This window comes from Pezoporus flaviventris, unplaced genomic scaffold, assembly GCF_033815535.1.
Source record: "Pezoporus flaviventris isolate CSIRO_AGI_PZ_B2104156 unplaced genomic scaffold, CSIRO_AGI_Pfla_v1 ptg000036l, whole genome shotgun sequence".
Taxonomy (NCBI): Eukaryota; Metazoa; Chordata; class Aves; order Psittaciformes; family Psittacidae; genus Pezoporus; species Pezoporus flaviventris.
This window is the reverse complement of record NW_026892584.1, coordinates 2,160,967-2,179,431: the sequence shown is the minus strand read 5'-3', so window position 1 is coordinate 2,179,431 and position 18,465 is coordinate 2,160,967. Positions and strand designations below refer to the sequence as shown.

General features: G+C 40.4%; 1 protein-coding gene across 3 annotated transcripts in view; it reads right to left on the bottom strand.

Moving 5' to 3' along the window:
- LOC133274081 (synaptotagmin-9) overlaps window positions 1-17,876 on the bottom strand; it is a 71,590-nt gene extending 53,714 nt beyond the window's left edge. For all 3 annotated transcript variants that reach the window (XM_061462863.1, XM_061462864.1, XM_061462865.1), the window contains exon 1: window positions 17,616-17,876. In XM_061462863.1, coding sequence (XP_061318847.1) covers window positions 17,616-17,763 — 148 coding nt within the window. In that variant the 5' untranslated portion in view covers window positions 17,764-17,876. The remainder of the gene's footprint in view (window positions 1-17,615) is intronic.
- Between the last annotated feature and the right edge of the window lie 589 nt (window positions 17,877-18,465).

Below are 18,465 nucleotides of genomic sequence, written 5' to 3'. Positions count from 1 at the left end.
CTGCAGCACATAGGGACTGCCACGCATAAATTCTTTGCTCGTAAATAAAGATGTATTTTTTTTCAGAGTAGACCCCAGAAAGCCTAAAATGTCACAAAAAGCAACTACAGTCAACATCTGTAATAAAAAAAAAAGAAATATAGGCTTTGGTAAATGTCACTATGCTGGAAGATCCGAGCAGATAATCCAAGCAATGGTATTCATGTACAATGCTAAATGATTCCCACAGTAAAGATTTATAGTAGTCTTTCATACCCCATGTAATACAATCCCATCTTCTTGTAGTATATACGTATATATGTAATTACTACCAAAGTTAATAGCCTCTTTAAACTTGGAATTCTGCATATCCCAATCTTCCTATGCTTTCTTCTAATGCAAACTCTGTAGTATTCCTCTTATAATTTTTATTATCAAAACACCATTTTACATATTATATAAAATGTTTAATCTGATAACTAATTGAACAGAGAATAGCAAAATAATTAACTGGATTAAATAAAAGCTCTAAAATAGTTTGAGGGTGCTGGAAATCAGTTCACATTTAGGCTTGCCTTTCCACTTGTGGCAGGTAAAGCAAATTTGAATCAAATAGTCTCTGTTTTCATCCTGCATCCTGATAGAAGATATTTCTAATATTTTAGATGTAGAACTATTGTCATTATTTGTCATATTCAGACTCTTGGAGAGATTCTGTGCTTGCAGCTAGTAGACCCCACATTCTCGTTCTACTGGATTTGCATTTTCTTTAATTAATTTAGCTAGATCTGTATTTTCTGAAATTATTTTCTCCAGAAAAATGAGAACAGCTAGTTTCTTAATATGAGGAACTAAAGAGTACCTATCCTCTGCTTTAACAAGGACAGCAAGGAAACTTATGATTAGCCAGTCCTTGAACAACCCACTCTGAAATGAAAAGAGCAGGTGCTGTCAGTCTGAACTTGAAAACCAGACCTGTGCTCCACCATACAAACCCTGGGTTGTGGGGGTTGGAATGTATCAAAGCTGTCAGAGACCATGGGAAGGAGAAACTAGAGCTGGCAATTAAGAGTGACCATGAGAAGGAGGAACTACAGCCGGCAATTAAGAGTGACCTGTCCCTGACTGGTACTTGGAAGATGTTGGAACTGGCAAGGAACAAGGACGTCAGAATTGGAAAGAGGATGTCGATAAGAAAATCAGATAGACCTTTCACCTGATGTAACTGCAAGGCAAACACAGATGTGCTCAGCTAATTGCTTGGAAGCATATAAATATCGTGTAATCTTTTCAATAAACGATCCAGCTTGCACTCTACTTCTGGGTATATGCCTCCATCCTCAACACTGGGTGACACCAGAAGACTATGCAGCTTTCCATTCCCGTAAATGAATCATTTCCGAATTCCTGTCCTTTATCTGTATAAAGGGCTTCACTTTTTTTGCTGGACTACTTCTTGGCAAAGCTCTTTTATTGAGGTTTCTAGGCAGTCCATGCTCATTCTGGAGCTCTGGCAGTTTAAACAGAAAACACTGCCAGTCCAAGCTGGCAGATATATTCATGTGAGGAATTCAGTGCTTCTTGCACCTTGTAACCTAGAATATGTGGAGGAAATGCATTCCTTTCAGGACTTACAGCACAGTTCTATATGCAGAAAACAACTTCTCTGTCTTACAGACAGCATAACAGCTTGTTCCAGCATCTTTAGCTGGCGTCTTCCTAAATAATATAGAATGTGTCCACATTAGTAACACAGCACTGGAGGAGGGGGAAGGATTCTTTTTGCTGCAGTTTTGCCTTGTGTCTGTACTTGGAGCCTGGTAGTACTCATTTGAGTGAGACACACCACAGGTGGGTATGTTTTCAGTAGTTATCCTCCCCGTACAACCAAGGCTGAAGCTAGACATGAGGGTTCAGCAAGTGGAGACGGTGTCCTCCTGCAGTTAGTGCTCTAGGCCCACCTGGTGTGTCCTTCAACTGAATCAAATTCCACTCCCAGTAGCAGCACAACAGGGACATTCAGTACTATAACCAGAATGGTGTGCAGCACATCAAACTCCTCTCCTTGTGCCACACAAGTTGGGAAAAAGAGGCACCTGACATGTCTTTATGCACAAGTTACTCTCCCTGGTCAATGAGATTTCAAGTACAGGAGGACAATGAGCTTCTACTCTGAAAAAAATCCCTCACCACGAAGATCCCCTTATTTTGAATTGTATTTTTATAAGCCATTCACTCCACAATTTTGAGATCCAAACAACAAAATAATAAACTATTGTGTACTTCAGAATAAATACAGTATAGCAATTACAGTTAATTGCATATGAGATTCTCAGTGAGGCCTAGGATGAAACAAAGGTGACAAGCAATTTAGTAGACTGCTCTTTCTGTGCCAAAACCAATTAGGACATTCCAAATCCTGTAAACATTAATAGTAATTAGTAAACTACATGTCACTGTGCATCTTTGACTGATGTCCAGCATGTACTGTCTCGTGTTTAGCTACAGGGAAGGCTTACTGACAAATCTTTTAGGAGACTGTCTACAGCATACGTTTACAGTGGGAGAACAACATATCCTTATGTACATACACTGCTGCAGCTGCTGCCAGCGGCTTCAGCATGCTTAGGCCAGCCTCTGCGTGTCGTTGATAGTATAAATATGGAATAATAATTAATTACTAGGCAAGGCTAACCCGCACAGAATGAGGCTGATTACAAACCTGTGTTCATAGCGCTGAGCTTATTATTCAATTTGGCTCACTGTTAGATGATGTTAGTGCCAAGAGATTACAAATCCCTTTGGGGGTTATTCTGCAGTGAAATACCACCAGTTGCATAATATCTTACTTCTTTTGAAACATAATTTCAAATTTATTAGATTCACTCAAGCAATAAATAAGAAACAGAGGAAAAACCACCTTACCAGAGAGAAAAATTATAATCATGGTATACAGTACAAGGTTTTTTAAGACTACTTCAATTATAATCATTGATATACCCTCCCCATTGCACACTGGCCTTTCCAGGTGGGTGCACATAAAAAAATGGGATGTAGAGAAGGGACTACCAACTTTTCAACATTCTTCTTGCTGCCTCCCAGCTACTCTTCCTCAGGCCTGTTCCAAGGGGAGAACAGCTCCTCTCCTGTCTTCCCCCTCAGAATTACAAAAACAGTGTGAAGAAGAAAATGTTGGCAGCAGCCCCTTGTGCCCAGGAACCATTAACACCACAGCAGTGGGACACGTAAGAAAACAGTTTGGAAACACTGAGCCACAGCTTTCATGTCTTCTCGCCCAGGCATTGCTCAGCTGGATTGCTCTCAGATCCAGGGAACTCCTTGGGTTTTGAAGAACTCCAAGAATTCTCCTGCTTCTAAGGGAAAAAAGAGCATACGTAACAGACTAAACTGATAGTAAATTTCTAGTCAATGTTTTTCCATCTTCTGGTCTCTACAGTTTTTATTCTTGCTTAGAAAAAAAGTGCAACTAAAAATAGTAATGGGGGTTTCTTCTCAGCTCCCCAGAGCCAGCTACAACCCACTTTCCTTGCTAACTGGAACACACTGATGGGATTTGCTAATTTTTCAGCTACTTCAGCTGAATGATTTCAGGATTTTTTTGAACATTGGGTGCTTTTTTCTTTGTCATTCAACATCCATAGGTAGATAAGGCACCCACCAATTTCTACTACTTCTCATGGTCCCACACAGCCAAAAACCAAACCGAACCAAAACCCACACTTCTGATCATTTGACTATATTAGGAAAAAAATTTACCTAAAACTGTGTATGAACATTATTTTAATGTTACATAAAGTAACATGAACATTATTTTAAAACTCATCTCTAGAATCAGGTGCTTGTATACATCTTTCTCTCAGGAAGTGTCTGCAATCCTATTTCTCTTAAATTAACACTGTTCCTACCATTAATCTGACATTTAATAACCTGTATTTGCCTCACTAAGTTAGCAAAGATTACCTTTCAGACCGCAGATTTCTAACTTTCGCTGACAGTTCATAGCACTGAGGCGAAAGCTGGTCACATTCTTATATTTTTAAGGACGAATTTGTCAATTACTGCCATTATGCTTGTTAGAGCGTACACTTATTATTTAAGTAAGACGAAATGAAATATATGATCATTCAAAATGGATTGCTATGACACTGGGTTAAGTATTTTGAACAGCAGTCCTTTCTTACTTTATGCAACCCCAAACTATGGGGCTTGGATTTTAAAAAAAATATGTGAAGGGCTTATACATCAAATTCCCACTGAGTTTCAGCGGCGTGTGAGCAGTTACACTCACAGATGTTTCTTTGAAAATTTTATTCTCGGAGATGATTTTGAGTGAAAGTAGTGCTACAGAAGCCATGAGGTCAAATTCAGTGCCTCTGGTTTAGCTGGTTTTGAAATCTGACTGACAGCTGGATCAAGTTTTACCCTCAAATTATAGAAACTCAGATGAATGTAGGAAAAAGGAATAGCTTTTTGAATGACTAAAATGTGAATGCTAAGACCATGAAACATTGTACTTGTAAGGGTAAGATTACATTCACTTCAGGAAAAAAAAAACAAAACAACCAGTTGTCAAAAAGGAACTAAAAAGGGAAGGAGGAAAGGAAGAAGAAGGGAAAAGGACCATGCACTTCAAAGAGCTGCATGTTCCAAGCTTCCAGACTTGTGCAAGTGAGGCTATTAGCAGGTTTCTGAGTAGAGCTACCCCACTGTTAAACAATTTCTGTTGTGGACTTACACATGTAAGGGGCGGGTGATTAGTTTTATAAGTTTCCTAAACTTCTAGGTTTTCCTAAACTTTATAGGTTTCCAAAACCTGCTTGTTGAGGTATACTGACTTTAGTAAACAAATATATATCCTTAATGACAAGTAAACTGAGTCAGTAAAAATACATTCTTTAATCGTGTGTGTGTGTGATAAACTGGAGAATGGGGGCATATTAAAAGGCTTCTCCCTTCAAGAAACATACTTTGCATTGTACATTTCTGCTACAATAATGTGAACAGGATTACCAGCATAGCAGTCCTTTTACTTTCAGTCTTGAAAGGTATCATGCCGAGATGTGAATTCGCAGCCCAACCCAGACCAGGAAAGCAAATGTTTTAAACTCTCATGCTGAAAAAGAGGCAGTAAATGGCAAAATGCTGGGCTTTCTGAAAGATAACTAAAAGTTACCATTTTAATACTGTCGTACAGACAGAAGCGGGCTAGAGTGTGGGGTGGGATTTAGGTCTGAAACATTAAGCTTGCAAACAGATATCATGAATAAATTCCATAGCTAAACATTCAGATTAAGCGTGGCGGCACAGAAACGGAAGTTTTGAAATCCTTCTTATGCTTTTATTTATTTCCATCTGAATGTGCATTCCATCAAATCTCTGTCTCTCAATTATGGCTTCCTTGCTGATAAGAGAGGCACATTTCTATTTGCTAAACTACCCAGGAGGAAAATATATTCTGTTTATTATTTATAAGAGTAAAGTACTGAGAGGCCCCAGCATAGTACAGGCTCTTGCTACCTGTTCACTCTGAAAACAGAGCATGCCGTATTCAGGAAGACTACTTTTGACTGAAGTCCTTGGACCCACTCTTTTCTCTTGCCTGCTTTTTAGACACTTTTCTGCTCAGTACTTTACTGACATCATGCTTGAGACATGCCCTGCTTTCACCACTGCTCACAGGGGATTAGCTGGAATTTTAACTGCATATCAGTGCTGAAAAGGCAACTGAAAGGACAGGGGAAAAACAGCACTGAGAGATTCCTCCAAGATCACATCCCAAGTGACTGGCACAGTTAAGAAGAGAGCCTAAGTTTTCACAGTTCCAACTAGTAATCTTTTTCCAGTCAACTAAACCATACTGTCTCTAGACAACATTCCTGAATCAAACAAGTTTGTAGTAACAAACTATAGAGTAATAACTGATTTGCAGGACTTATAGGCAGACATCTCCTGTGCTGTTTTGTATGTCTCTAGTTCCTCTTGGCTAGGGTAAGTCCTCCCATTACCTTGAATGAAATGTGTCAGCATCATTCATTTCATTTAATTGCTGAGTCTGGAAATACTCACTAAAAGCTTGCTTTTTTCCCTTCTTTTCTCCAAATACTAATAAGTAAACAAAAAAAAAGCAACATTTATACTTTTAAACTAAACAATACTAATGTTTATTTCAGAAGTACTTAAAGATTTAGCATCTATTTGCTGTCATTTACTGGCAAGAGTACTGCTCGAAACATTGTAAAAGCGGTCCATCCTTGTTAATCAAGGGATAGTGATGCAATACTTCTGTATCTAACATTTTTTTCTACTCCTAAGATAACTGCTTTTATCTATTAGCAGCATTTCCAGATTTAATAACCCTGGCACGTGGTCTGTTATTTACAATTAATCCAAGATCTTATGTGAATATCCACTCTGAGGTGATGTTTATTTTAACATCACTGATGCTATGACTGGAATAAATACACTGGAATAGATGACAACCATATTTCGAACTGCTGGGACTGCTACAGAAAAGTAAGAATTGCTTCTCTTTTACAGTTCTGGACATTTTTTACTGTTGGAGTCCAAGGACTAGTGTATTTCCCAGATGCAGCTGGCTGATCTTGCTGTCATGCATTGCTTTACTGATCTCTTTATCACATCTAGCTTGCTCCTTTATCTTTGAGATAGCATTTTAAGACACTAATTTTATGGATTTCTGATCTGTTTTGCTTTCTGATGAAATAAAAAGGGATTTTTAAATGGCAAACATACTACGTCTTGATGCAACAGTGATGATTTGAGAAAGGAAAATAGCAGAGGATGGATGGACTGCACAGCTTCATTGCTACTGTATACAGCATACCTCATACTAGGTACTGTTAACAGAGTTGCGGAGAAGGCACATAGAATGGAGAGAGACAAGCAAAGGGAAGAGAGAGGGCTGAACTCCTCCCTGTGCACTGTTAAATTTACCCCTGGCAAAAAAAAAATAAAAAAAAAAAAAATCTCACAAAGTCAGCAGAACCGTCCTGAGAGGAAATCCATTGTGGGAGACAATTAGAGATGCTGCTTATGAGAAAAGAGCCTGGTGAAATAAAAAGCAGTACTGATTTGGGGTTTTGAATTCCCTAATTCACCTCCTCTCCTCCCTGACTCTCATGATGTTGAATGAAACATTAATACTGCTTCAGATGCTTCTTCCCTCCAAGGCCAATCAGCTGCTCGGCAGGGCGTGAAGCGGTTGTTCATTTGAACAACTAACAAGGGAGTGGAAGGACAGAGCTAATTCTAAGGCTTTCCCAGCACTGCTGAAGCTCGCGTTTGCCTTGACACACAGGGAATGACCTGAAGAACCTCCCTCCACTTTGGAATAAGGGAAGTGGTGCTGCATTAATTCTGTATAAACAAGCCTGACTTGTAGAAGAGATAATTTTTCACAATATGACCATAAACACAGTTTTAAGATTGGAGTAGACACCTTGTTTAGTAAAACATGACACCTTTCTTAGTACCATGGCAACAACTACTATTGGAAATCTTCCTCATAAAAAGGGGTACAGAAAAAAAGGAGGCAAAACAGCCAAAATACTTAAAATGTCAAATCCCAAGACTTCCATTTTAACTAAATAGCTGTTCCTTCTTCTCTTGGCGCACAGAGCCTTTAGGATGAGAAGTGAATCTTAAGACTGAATTTAGATGTTCCTAAAGGTGAAAAATTGCTTTCCCCCAATTTGGGAAGGAAAAAAAGTTGAGGTGTCTGAAGATGTTTCTGGTTCTCTTGATATTAAGGTCTGTTCTGGTTTCCAGCTTCCAAGAAAAACAGAAAAGAAGGAAGAAAAATACACTGAAGGAAGAAAGAGCAGGTTTTGTTCACAGTGATGGGTCACACTCGTAACACTACACCACAGGACAGATATAATAATTACTATCAAATCACTCAGGCAAAGCTGTACCTGTGCAGTGCTATTTTGGGTACTACTTTTAGCTATTTTATCATCACTGGTCATAGAAGCAGTATGAAAGAAATCATCTTGACTAGTCAAATAATTTTTCATAACGTAACTACAACACAAGACAGGTAGAGAAGGAAAAAGGTAGGTAGGAACAAGACATAAACTTGAGAACAGGAGCAGATATAAAAATGTTACACCTTCTGCACTTAACAGAAGCTGGTGGGAACAGTGATGCTGCTGCACAGGGAAGGGCCAAGGTGACAGGTTTTCCTTATGAGGTGAAGGCACAATGGCCAAGCTTTTTCTTTCCTGCCTAGCTACAGCCCTGCTGTCCCTGTCAAATCATGCTTCCTCAGTCAGGCTTACCAAACTATCCAATCCTCACAAAACCCCAAACCACCAAGCAAACAAAAAAAGCACTGAGCATCTGATGCAACTCTGAGACAGTCAAACCACTTGGACAGATCCACTTTTACTTTTTTTTCTAAGAAGAAGCTCAAAAGGCTTTGAAATTCAGAAAACTGGCAAATTTTAGTGCAATATAAAACAGAAATGTAACTTCATACAAAGGTATAACAAGGTGTATCTACAGCCTTTCCTGACTACTACATCTCTCTAGCCAGGTCCTCAAAATCCTAGACTTCAACTCCATTAACTAATTTCTGAGTGACAGCATATCTGCTTAGTGCTCTTTGGCCTCTTAGGAACATGAGCGACGTTTCCCTTGTCAGAGGCTTGGCTGCCTGTCCTGCTCCTCACGCCCATCTCCTATGCAGCACAAGCGACCGGCTTCATGCTTATGCCTGCTGCACCATGAGGTCTCTCACTTCCTTCTTTGTGCAACAGCTAGAAAATTTAGAACAAACATTAATCATCATTAGTAATTGTAAATTTAAACAAAAAATGGAGAAGTTAGACTTTTGTTACCATGGCTGCCTTAGTGATATCTGCAGAAATAGAAGCCTTTTCTGATAGCATGATCTACTGCAAAGAGAGGACAATCATAAAATTAAATTGGAGCTATTAGTCTAGACTTGTGTCTTACCCCAAGCAAATTGGTAAAGCTTAAAAAAACAAGCAGTACTGATACGAGAATTTTCTGTTCAGAGCTTTCCATATTTTCTTAAGCAATACCAGATTTATTTTCTCTTGTATTTGGTTGCTAATGGATCTAAAAGCTTTTTTCAGCAGGTAACAATTGCCATAATGCCACTGCTACACATCCTACATCAGCCCTACTATAGCAAATAGAATAGCACTCACTGAGAAACAGCTCAATACCTCCTTTATTTCCTTCTAGCCAGCCTTGGGAAATACTCTCTTCCTTTATGCTGTGCAGGGAGACCTTAGCCAAATAAATAAACTTCTTTTAAATGGATAAAAAAATCTGCTACAAATGGAAACAGAAGATCACAAGACCTCACTGATCATTTTCTAATTAGCATTGTACATTTCTTTCTACATATTATAGTAGGATAATTGTTACTGAATTACAAACTGTAATTATTTATATACTTTGATATGATAAGCACCTTTTGTAATATCTTAATATGTATTAGTGAAACGATTAACTCCATTGGCATGACCCTATTTCAAATCCTATTTGTTATGATTTTACATGTCCTCTGAAAGTTTTAGCTCCAAAGTCATTAGTGTCTGATTTTTTTTTTTTTTTTTTTTGTGGATTTACATCAATAATCTAAAAGCAGTTTCTGACTGGTTATGTATTCTAACTATTCTATTCTAACTATTCTAACATTCATCTTTGGTAGACACACATCAACCGTAAATTGGTTCCAGACACACAAATGCATATGTCAGTTTCAACTGCATCTACTGTCTTTCTGAATTCCAACTAACCATAGGAAGTAGTCAAGATAAAATCCTGAAGCGTACATGTCTGCCAAAGGAAGCCAAATTGATTTTACTTGGCTAATGAATGTCTAAAATCAAAAAAGAAAAATGCAGCTGAACATACTGAGCAACTTAGAACATCAAAGATTCAGGGTTATTATAATAGCTAATGTAACAAATGTGCAAGCCATCAGCTGTTCTATGTAACATTTTCTTAATGGGACAGAATTTTTTTCTCTACTCTCCAATAACTGGATCAAGTACTCACTACTTAACAGTCTACAGAACATGCAAAAAAGACTTATCTTGTAAGATGATGGATTTTAGGTATTAGATTCTTTAACTTGCAATGGACAGCATTTTTATGAAAAATCCTCCCATTTGTAATTAATTATTATAAATTCTTACCCTTCAAACTAAAATTTTGTTAGCAATAGAAAACTGACATAAAGCTTTAGACCAAAATAATCTCTCTTTATCTCTTTGGTCTAAATAAAACCACAGAAGGCTTAAATTAATTACAAAATATAGCATAAGATGCACGATACAATGTTCTTAAATACAGCTTTGCACTAAGCTAACAGTGATCATTATTTTCAGTGGAGGAAGAATTAAAACCTAAAAACAGGGTTTTAAACACAGTAAGCTGCAGTTTTTTATTCAACCTCTACTTATTACAAAGATGCCATAGAGCTGCAAAGCCTCAAGACCAAATTTAAACGCATCTGCTGTTATGATAGCAACCATTTTGGACTTGCATTTCTAGGTCTCTGAATTGTCAGTGTAATTAAACTCTCACTAATTAGTTTATAAAGGAAAATTCCAGAAAGCTATCTGGGTGGAAGTGAGGCAAATCATCTGTACTTGGGTCACTAAAGGAATGAATCACAAAAATGTAACAACTTAGAATTCCACCCTTACTAAAAATGGCATTATTGTAACACAGGTTCACGGCTTTTTAGGAATTAATGACCCATAAATCTGTTACAGTAGCACCTCTACTTCGGTGATCAGAGCTTTGGGTCCTCAAACACAAACTGTTGCCTATGGAAATAGGCATATTTCTTAGGGACCTACAATTAGCCAACTCTTTCCCCTCTCCCCTCTAACTAGAAGGAATGTGCAAATCCCACTGAAATAAGATCTATGACAAATGCAGGGATAAACTTTTACTGGCAAAGTCACATGTATAAGAGCTAAATTTACCCTAATGTTTTGCATTACAAAACTGGCATTTCAGATGAGAACTGAGGAGTAAGGCAGACTGTATGTTATTTAGCCATCCTGGTTCTTAAAAGGTTTATGTTTTTATCATTACTCATTAGATTATTTTCAATTATATCTATTTTTGTTACAATTCAAAATAACCATTTTCTTGAACGTTCACTGAACATTGGACGAGACTTCCATAAACTGTGGTACCAACTGAACCAGAAGTCAGTTATGGTACTCAGACTTTTAGGATGACTTCACAAAACTGCTTGCAATGACTTCAGTAAATAGATACTATTTATATATATATATAATGAATATAGCATATGAGCAAACATACTTTTTTTTTTTTTTACTAAATACAAAGTGGTGCAGTTGGTATCAGTCTATTTAACACAAGCATAATACAATATTATGCTGTAGTGCCTAAGAGCACACTGTAAACAACAGACATCTGGTACAATTCCCATATAGGTGAGAAGTGAAACCAAAATGGAAATGGAAGCCCTAGAATGTTCTTGGCTTCCACACCTATACTGAGTATGAATGCAGAGGCCAAGCAGGGCTGGAGGCCACCTTCCTCTTGTCTTTTTCTCATAGTTACACTTGCTCTCCATCCCACAACATTCAAGAGCAGTCACAGGACAGCAGTGGTCTGAGTCTTGGTCAGACAAACTACAGAAAACCTACTCATGTTTGTCTTCTCAAGTCAGAGGAAAGTACTACTATACTAAAGTTGTTCTGCATCACTGAAAATTGTAAAGTGATTTCAGTAGTGCAAGGGTCGTTTCATATTTAAACAGTATTTAATATGACTATGATCCAACCTGATCAAAGCCTAACATCAGTTCTATTATAAGAATGATCTTTGTAGCCTTCCTTTTCTCTGGTTCTGAAGTGTCAATTATAACTTAATGATCTATACATCTTTAGGTTAGCTGTTATATGCAATGATGTTAAAGCAAAATCTTTACTTTTATTTAAATTATTTTAATTACAGCTTCAAACAATTATTAAGCACACAGGTAGTCCCTTTTCTTTGAACATAATTTGCTCTTTTCTACACTTTGTTTCAAAGTTTAGTTATCTGCTTAAAACAGACTTGTGGGGAAAAAACAATACTAAGCTCTTCCAATATGACAGGAAAACCTCTGAGATCCTATTTGTTTGATGGGAATTACACTAGCAGAGCAACCGGAAATCATTTTTACCTTCTGCAATCATGTTCTTGACTTTACAGAAGAGAAAAAGAATACATACTTTCAGCCTAAAATATAAAACATCACTGTACTTTTTTTGAACTCTTGACAGTACTTTGGTTCCTGAAACCCAAAGGAACTTGGGCCTCACACTCCTTTGTTCATTTGACATCATGTCAGTGAATACAATTCACACTTCTCCTCTATCTTGTAGAGTTTTGCACTAGCACGACATATAGAATACAACCAATTTGAAGTGGCAGCATTTTACATTAATTTTGCGGAGGAAAATAGAATTAAAAATATAGTGAGCTCATCACGAGTAAAATAAGAATAAAAACATACTGAAAGCTGTTTCACCCACTCAGATCTTTTTCATGTCTTTACAACCCAAAAATGCTTCTTGCATTTATCTAGATAAATCTAGATGTGCTTATCATCTTGATGAAACTGCAGCTTGATATGCTGCCGAAAGCTGTGGGGGGAATAAATCACTAAGTCATTTGAGTTACAAAAATTTCTTAAGAAATTAGTTCACTTTCTGAAAACCTTTGAAAAAAAGGTTTTGTTTTAAACTCAGCTCTGAATTAAAGACAAGCTTGCTCGGATACTTTTTAATTGCGTTAGCTTCCTAGGCAATGACAAGTCTGCCCTAATGACACTCGCCACAGCCTTGGCTCTTGCACTCCACCACTGGGGTGAGGCTACATTTATGCCAGTCAGGCCTTTTTGTTTCTTTGTGCTTTTCTTTCCTGTAGTTAAAAGTATACATTTAAAAATACAGCACTGACTACTATGATTCTTTAATCCTACTGCAAGGCCATAACTGCACCTTCTTACACATTTTCTTCAATATCCATCGCATTTCCATTCCCACATTTTTAAGTTTCTTGATTGTCAACCATTTTTACCCTCCATCAAGTACTAAATTCTGACTTTCTGTCACTGTACAGTACTGATCTTATAACCCGTAGCATTCTTTATGCCTAATGGCCATCACTATGCCCACAAGATTCACCATGTTTTAGTATCTATAAGCATATAATTAAGAACATTTTAAGATTTACTGGCTTATCCTCAAGACATGCAATCCAACACAACAGAAAATGAGAGCTTTTTTTTTCCTAGCTTACCTTTTATTTCTATTCATTTTTCTGCTATGAAATTAATGAAAATTCATTATGATTAATGGCCTAGACTTTTCTTATATCCCTTATCTTCGTAAGTATAGGGCTCATAACAACTTCCTCTTATCTTTTTATATTTTTTTCTTCCAGGTTTTCAAGGGTTGCATACTTTTTAACTAAAGGAAGAAAAATTCAATCTGCAGAATGTGCTAAGGAGAGGAAGTTTTGTGCAAAGCACCACAGTGTGCAACTCATATACTTTTCCTATATATAACTTAATTTTACTGATATTCAGCAAATGCCAGCAAACATGCAACTATGCCTTGAACATTTTACTGCCCTATCCAGCAGTCGCTGAAAGGTATGCCGGAAGCACAAGTTGCTGCGAAGTTGGCAAAACACTACAACAAAAGGGAGTGCAGAAATTCATCAGGTCTACAAAGAGCAATACCAGTCTCTCACTGCAATTGCTATGAAGCTGGTGTTTTATAAACACAGACTCACTCCAACAACAGCAATAACAAGTATATATCTTTTCTGTTAGGTTTGATTTATGCCACACCAAGTTTTTCAGTGAAGAAGTTGTAAGACCAATCTATTAGACAAATGGTCCACAGGGAAACGCAACTGGTTTTGTTCTTAATGCTTCTAATAGTCAGAGCCTCCATTAAGATTTTCTGACTTCATGGGTTTGTTTATTTTTTTCTGGTTTGTTGTTTGGTTTTTTGTTTGTTTGGAGGGTTTTTTTTTTGTTTTTTGTATTTCCTGTTTGTTGGTTTTGTTGTTTGATTTTGGTTAGGGTTCTTGTTTTCTTTTTTTTGAGTTAACACATTAGTATAATTCTTCTAGTCAAGCAACTTCTATTCCTCATCTCAAGTATTTGCTTTATCCAGCACCATGGGGTGATATTACATGAGCTCGAGTGATGGTTTTCAAATGCCAGTATGACTAGAGTGGTAGAATATAGAAATATTGTAAACATTTTACAAATAGGGAATGGAGGAATGGAACAGAAAAAGAAGCAACTTATTAAGGTATGTAAATGCTTAGGATGCCTCTTGGGATTTTCATAGGTGCTCTGACATACAACTCTTATGGAAATAAGTTAAGATTTTTCACCAAATGCCAGATTAGCATTTTTAGTTTTCCAAAAACCTTTAAAATCTGACTCCCCAGGTCACCCTGTAAATCCAGCAGACCAGCACATTAAACCTAGAACTCATCAGCCCTTAAACTTACACTCCAAGCACTGTGCAGCAGTTCCCATAACAGGGCAAATTACAAAACCTGAAGATGCTGTGCATATCACAACCATCCAGTCCCCTTCTGTTGCCCTCCCAGGCTGAGTCACACACCAAATACTCAGACCAGATGCTGGGGAGCCACACAGCCAACTGCATCAGATGTCAGACAAGAAGTGAGTGGATCTCCAGGGATCTGGCTGCTTTGTGCTGGGACCAAGGGGTGCCAGGAGGCTGAGCTTGTAGATGAACCCTGGTATAAGGCCCAGCAACCCCTCAGTGCTCTCCCTCCCTAGAGTTTGATTTTTCCAATAACTACTGCACTTGTACAGCCACCCTTCCACTCATGTAACAGAAACTCCACACAGGAATGGCTCAAACCAAATGTGCTGTAAAATCATCTGTATCTACCACATAGTTGGATTTAGGCAAGTAGCCACTTTATTGCAGAAAAACTTCCATAAGGGCAGGCTTTAATTCCTGTACAAAAGCTGACTGTGTGTGCTGTCTAGCTGCACTATTTTCAAGCCTAACAAAGTTGCCCACGATTTTTTGGTAGCTCTTTTGGCTGGCCTAAGAGGAAGCTGCTCAGTTTGGCAAGTACACATCACCTTCACAAAGGGGAAAAAGTCATGACAAGGCTAGCTTCATCTTTTGCCTAATTCTAACAAGACGACGCTGTCTTTCAGGAAAGGCTTTCTTCATCCCCCTGTGTTTAGACGACTAGTGGCTGGAAAGCAAATGGATTAGCTGTCAGGGCTTTTTAATGCCATCATTAAGTCAATGAAAGTCACTAAGTAAATTTAGATGGGTCAATGTACTACCCTTTGATTGTGAATTGCATTAATTCATTTTGGAAGTCACGTACACTGCCTTCTTGCAGCCCATACCATCATAGCCAAGGACCAGATAAACAAACCAATGGGCAGCCAGCTTACTGGGACAATCTATGTATTTTAATCAAAGAAACAGAAGACAAGGTAAATTAATAATTTCCTGATATTGCTTTCCTACAGAAGCATCTGCCAGTCAGGGCTTACAGATAACATGTTGCCTGCTAGACCCTCTGTGACTGGATGCAGCTGCAAAAAATAAAAATGTTAAAATTGAGGCCAACAGGAAGATGCTGCCTGCAGCGTAATTGCTCCCTGTTGCTGCACATTGGCTGGCAGAGGTTAGGGACCGCTGCTCTGTGTAATTGAGCAGGTTTGCAACAATACCAGAAGGCTGTTGGATAATAGTGGTTGATAGTGGCAAAACAGGTAGAAATAAACACATATTTTATTTTTTATTTTTTTTTAAATCTTTAGGTAGAGGTGATAATTTTTTACTGAACAGACCGTGTTTTAAAAATGCTCCCAAACAGATGCCAGGTAGACTTTTTGCCCAAGGCTGAGAGAAAAAAAGCAGGTAGCTTCTGAAAGAAATCTGAAGAGCTGTTATCCAAGTAGCTGAGGTTAAAGTCTCCGTGGGCATTTCAAGTAATTTAGTATTCAAAGTCAGTACTGATTTAAAACATTTCTGGACTCATCACCTGACATACAAATACATGACTGATCCCTTGATAAAGGAAAATTACAGAAAATCACAGGTGTCTGCCACCAAAATGACTGCTTATGTGAACAAAGCAATTCAATCTGCCTATATGAACAAAACAATTAAATTTACCTAATTCTAAAGAATCCTTCTAAAACATTGCATAAATCACTTCAATTTGGGGAAAAAAAAAAAACAACAAACCCCCCAGAAAACAGAATGGCTGCAAACAGCTTTGGATACAAGCAAACTGAATATCAGAAAATTCCTTATTCATTTATTATCATAGCAGATCATTTTGTCACCATTTTTTTCTTAGTTTTACTTGTTTTTGCCAGGCCTTTCAGCACATCCCAGCATTTGTCAGTAAATTGCACTGTTAGTTCAGACACAACAAAATACAGAAAAAAGATTTAAGACTAGCATGTCATCAGACTACCCCATGCTAAATGACCTAATTTATGTCAGAGAATATTAAATAAATTAATACCGCGCTGCGAGGATCAGCTGAGCTGAGCCAAGCTTTCCAGCACAGCAAATGTTTATCAACTTCGCCTTTCATGCTCTAGATTTATCCTCAAATTGAGCAAACTCAACCTGACAGTATAAAAAGAAATATAACAGATTCCTACTTCAGATTGCAATTTGCCTTTTCCTTACAGCCAGACATGTACAGAACACTAGCCATCTTTCAACATTTTCATGTAGCTGGAGCTCAGCTTTCTTGTTAAAAAGCTTCCTTAAGTTAAAGTTTCTGTGTCATACCAAGACATGGAAAGGCAATCGTAATCCAGGCACGCACACGCAGAAACACTCAGTGTACATTGTATCAGACCTACAACCCCACATCTGCTGCAGAAACCAAGAAACAGGGTTTTTTTTCCTTGTGAAATACACAGAATTAGAAAGTTCGGTTAAATTGTGCTGCATCTAAACTGAGCTATGACACCCACTTCCAATAACACACACCCCCTCCCCCCCCCCCACCACCACCGGTCTTTACAACTGAACCCGGCGTAGCGGGGAGGGCCGCAGGAGCCCAGGCAGTGCCCCGGGCTTGTGGCACTGCAGCAAGCTCCGGGGAGGCGGCGCAGGGCAGGGAGGCCGGGCCCGCTCTGGGCCAGGCGGAGCCGAGCAGACCCCAGCGGCGGGACGAAGTTGCCGGCTCGCCCGCGCTGCCGGCACCGGGATGCGGCGGGGAGAGCTGCCGAAGGAGGGCTCTACTTCTCCTCCAAGAGCTGCTCGCCGGACTCCTCTAACAGAGACCCGGCAGCTTAGGGCGTAGCGGCAAGCAGCCGAGCCGGGATGAGCATCCTCCGCCGGCCAGACCGGGGCAAATCCTCCCACACACTCCCGGGAGCCCCTTTCCCCTGCCGTTCGCTCGCACCCAGCGGCAGGCCTCGCCCCGCGGCACCCGGCCTCCGGGGGACGCCGGGGGATGTTCACCCTCCTCCGGTATCCAGGGGACGGGGGAGGCCGCCAGTGCCTGCAGGCCAACGGCGGCGGCCGTACCTGAGTCGGTGAGGCGGGGCCGGGCTCTGTCCCGCAGGTAGTAGATGAAATCCCGGCAGTTCTCGTTCTCCACCGCCCCGACGGAGCACAGCTCTGCCAGGAGCTGCAGCGCTTTCTCGCAAATCTCGTCCTCCCTGTCGCCGGGCATCGCCCCGCAGCATCCTCGGGAGCGGAGAGGAGCCGAGCCCTGCGGTCAGGCGCTGCGCCGCTGCCCGCCACCCGCCTGCAGCCGCCCGCACCGCCGGGCCGCCACCCGCATCCTTAGCTAGCGGCGCCCGCCCCGCCGGGCCGAGCAGGGCAGCCCGCCGCTTGTCCCCGTCCCCGCCGCCGGCTTCGTCCCGCCGCCTCCTGCGCGCCGCTGCCGGGGGTGGAGAGCGGGGTGGACGGTAGGGTCCCACCAGTTGAACGCGAGGGTGGGGAGGGCCGCGGCCGCGCTGGCGCAGCGCTTCCCCGCGGCGGGAGCGGGCGGGGACGGGCCGTGCCTCCTCCCGGCCCGGCTGCGCCGCGCCCCTCCGCCCCCAAGGGCAGGGCTGCCCCGGGCCGCGGCCCCCAGCCCTAGACGCGCTCTGCGTGGGAGCCCTCTCGGCGGCGGGGTCCAGTCGCGGCACCCCGCGACCCGGCCGTGTCTGGAAAGGGGTGCGGAGGAAAACTTGAGAAGCGGCGCAGGGTGTGATGGAGGATGGTCCTGAGCGCAGGTCCTGTAGGCAGATCCTCAACATCCTGCCCTCCATCGCCGGCCAGCCCCAGACCTCCGCCTTGCTGGTGGGCGTTTAATGTTAACAGTCTGATAAATACCGTATGTTCTCTGCGTCCCACTGCCTGTTCGGAAATTACTCCATTCACTCAGCTC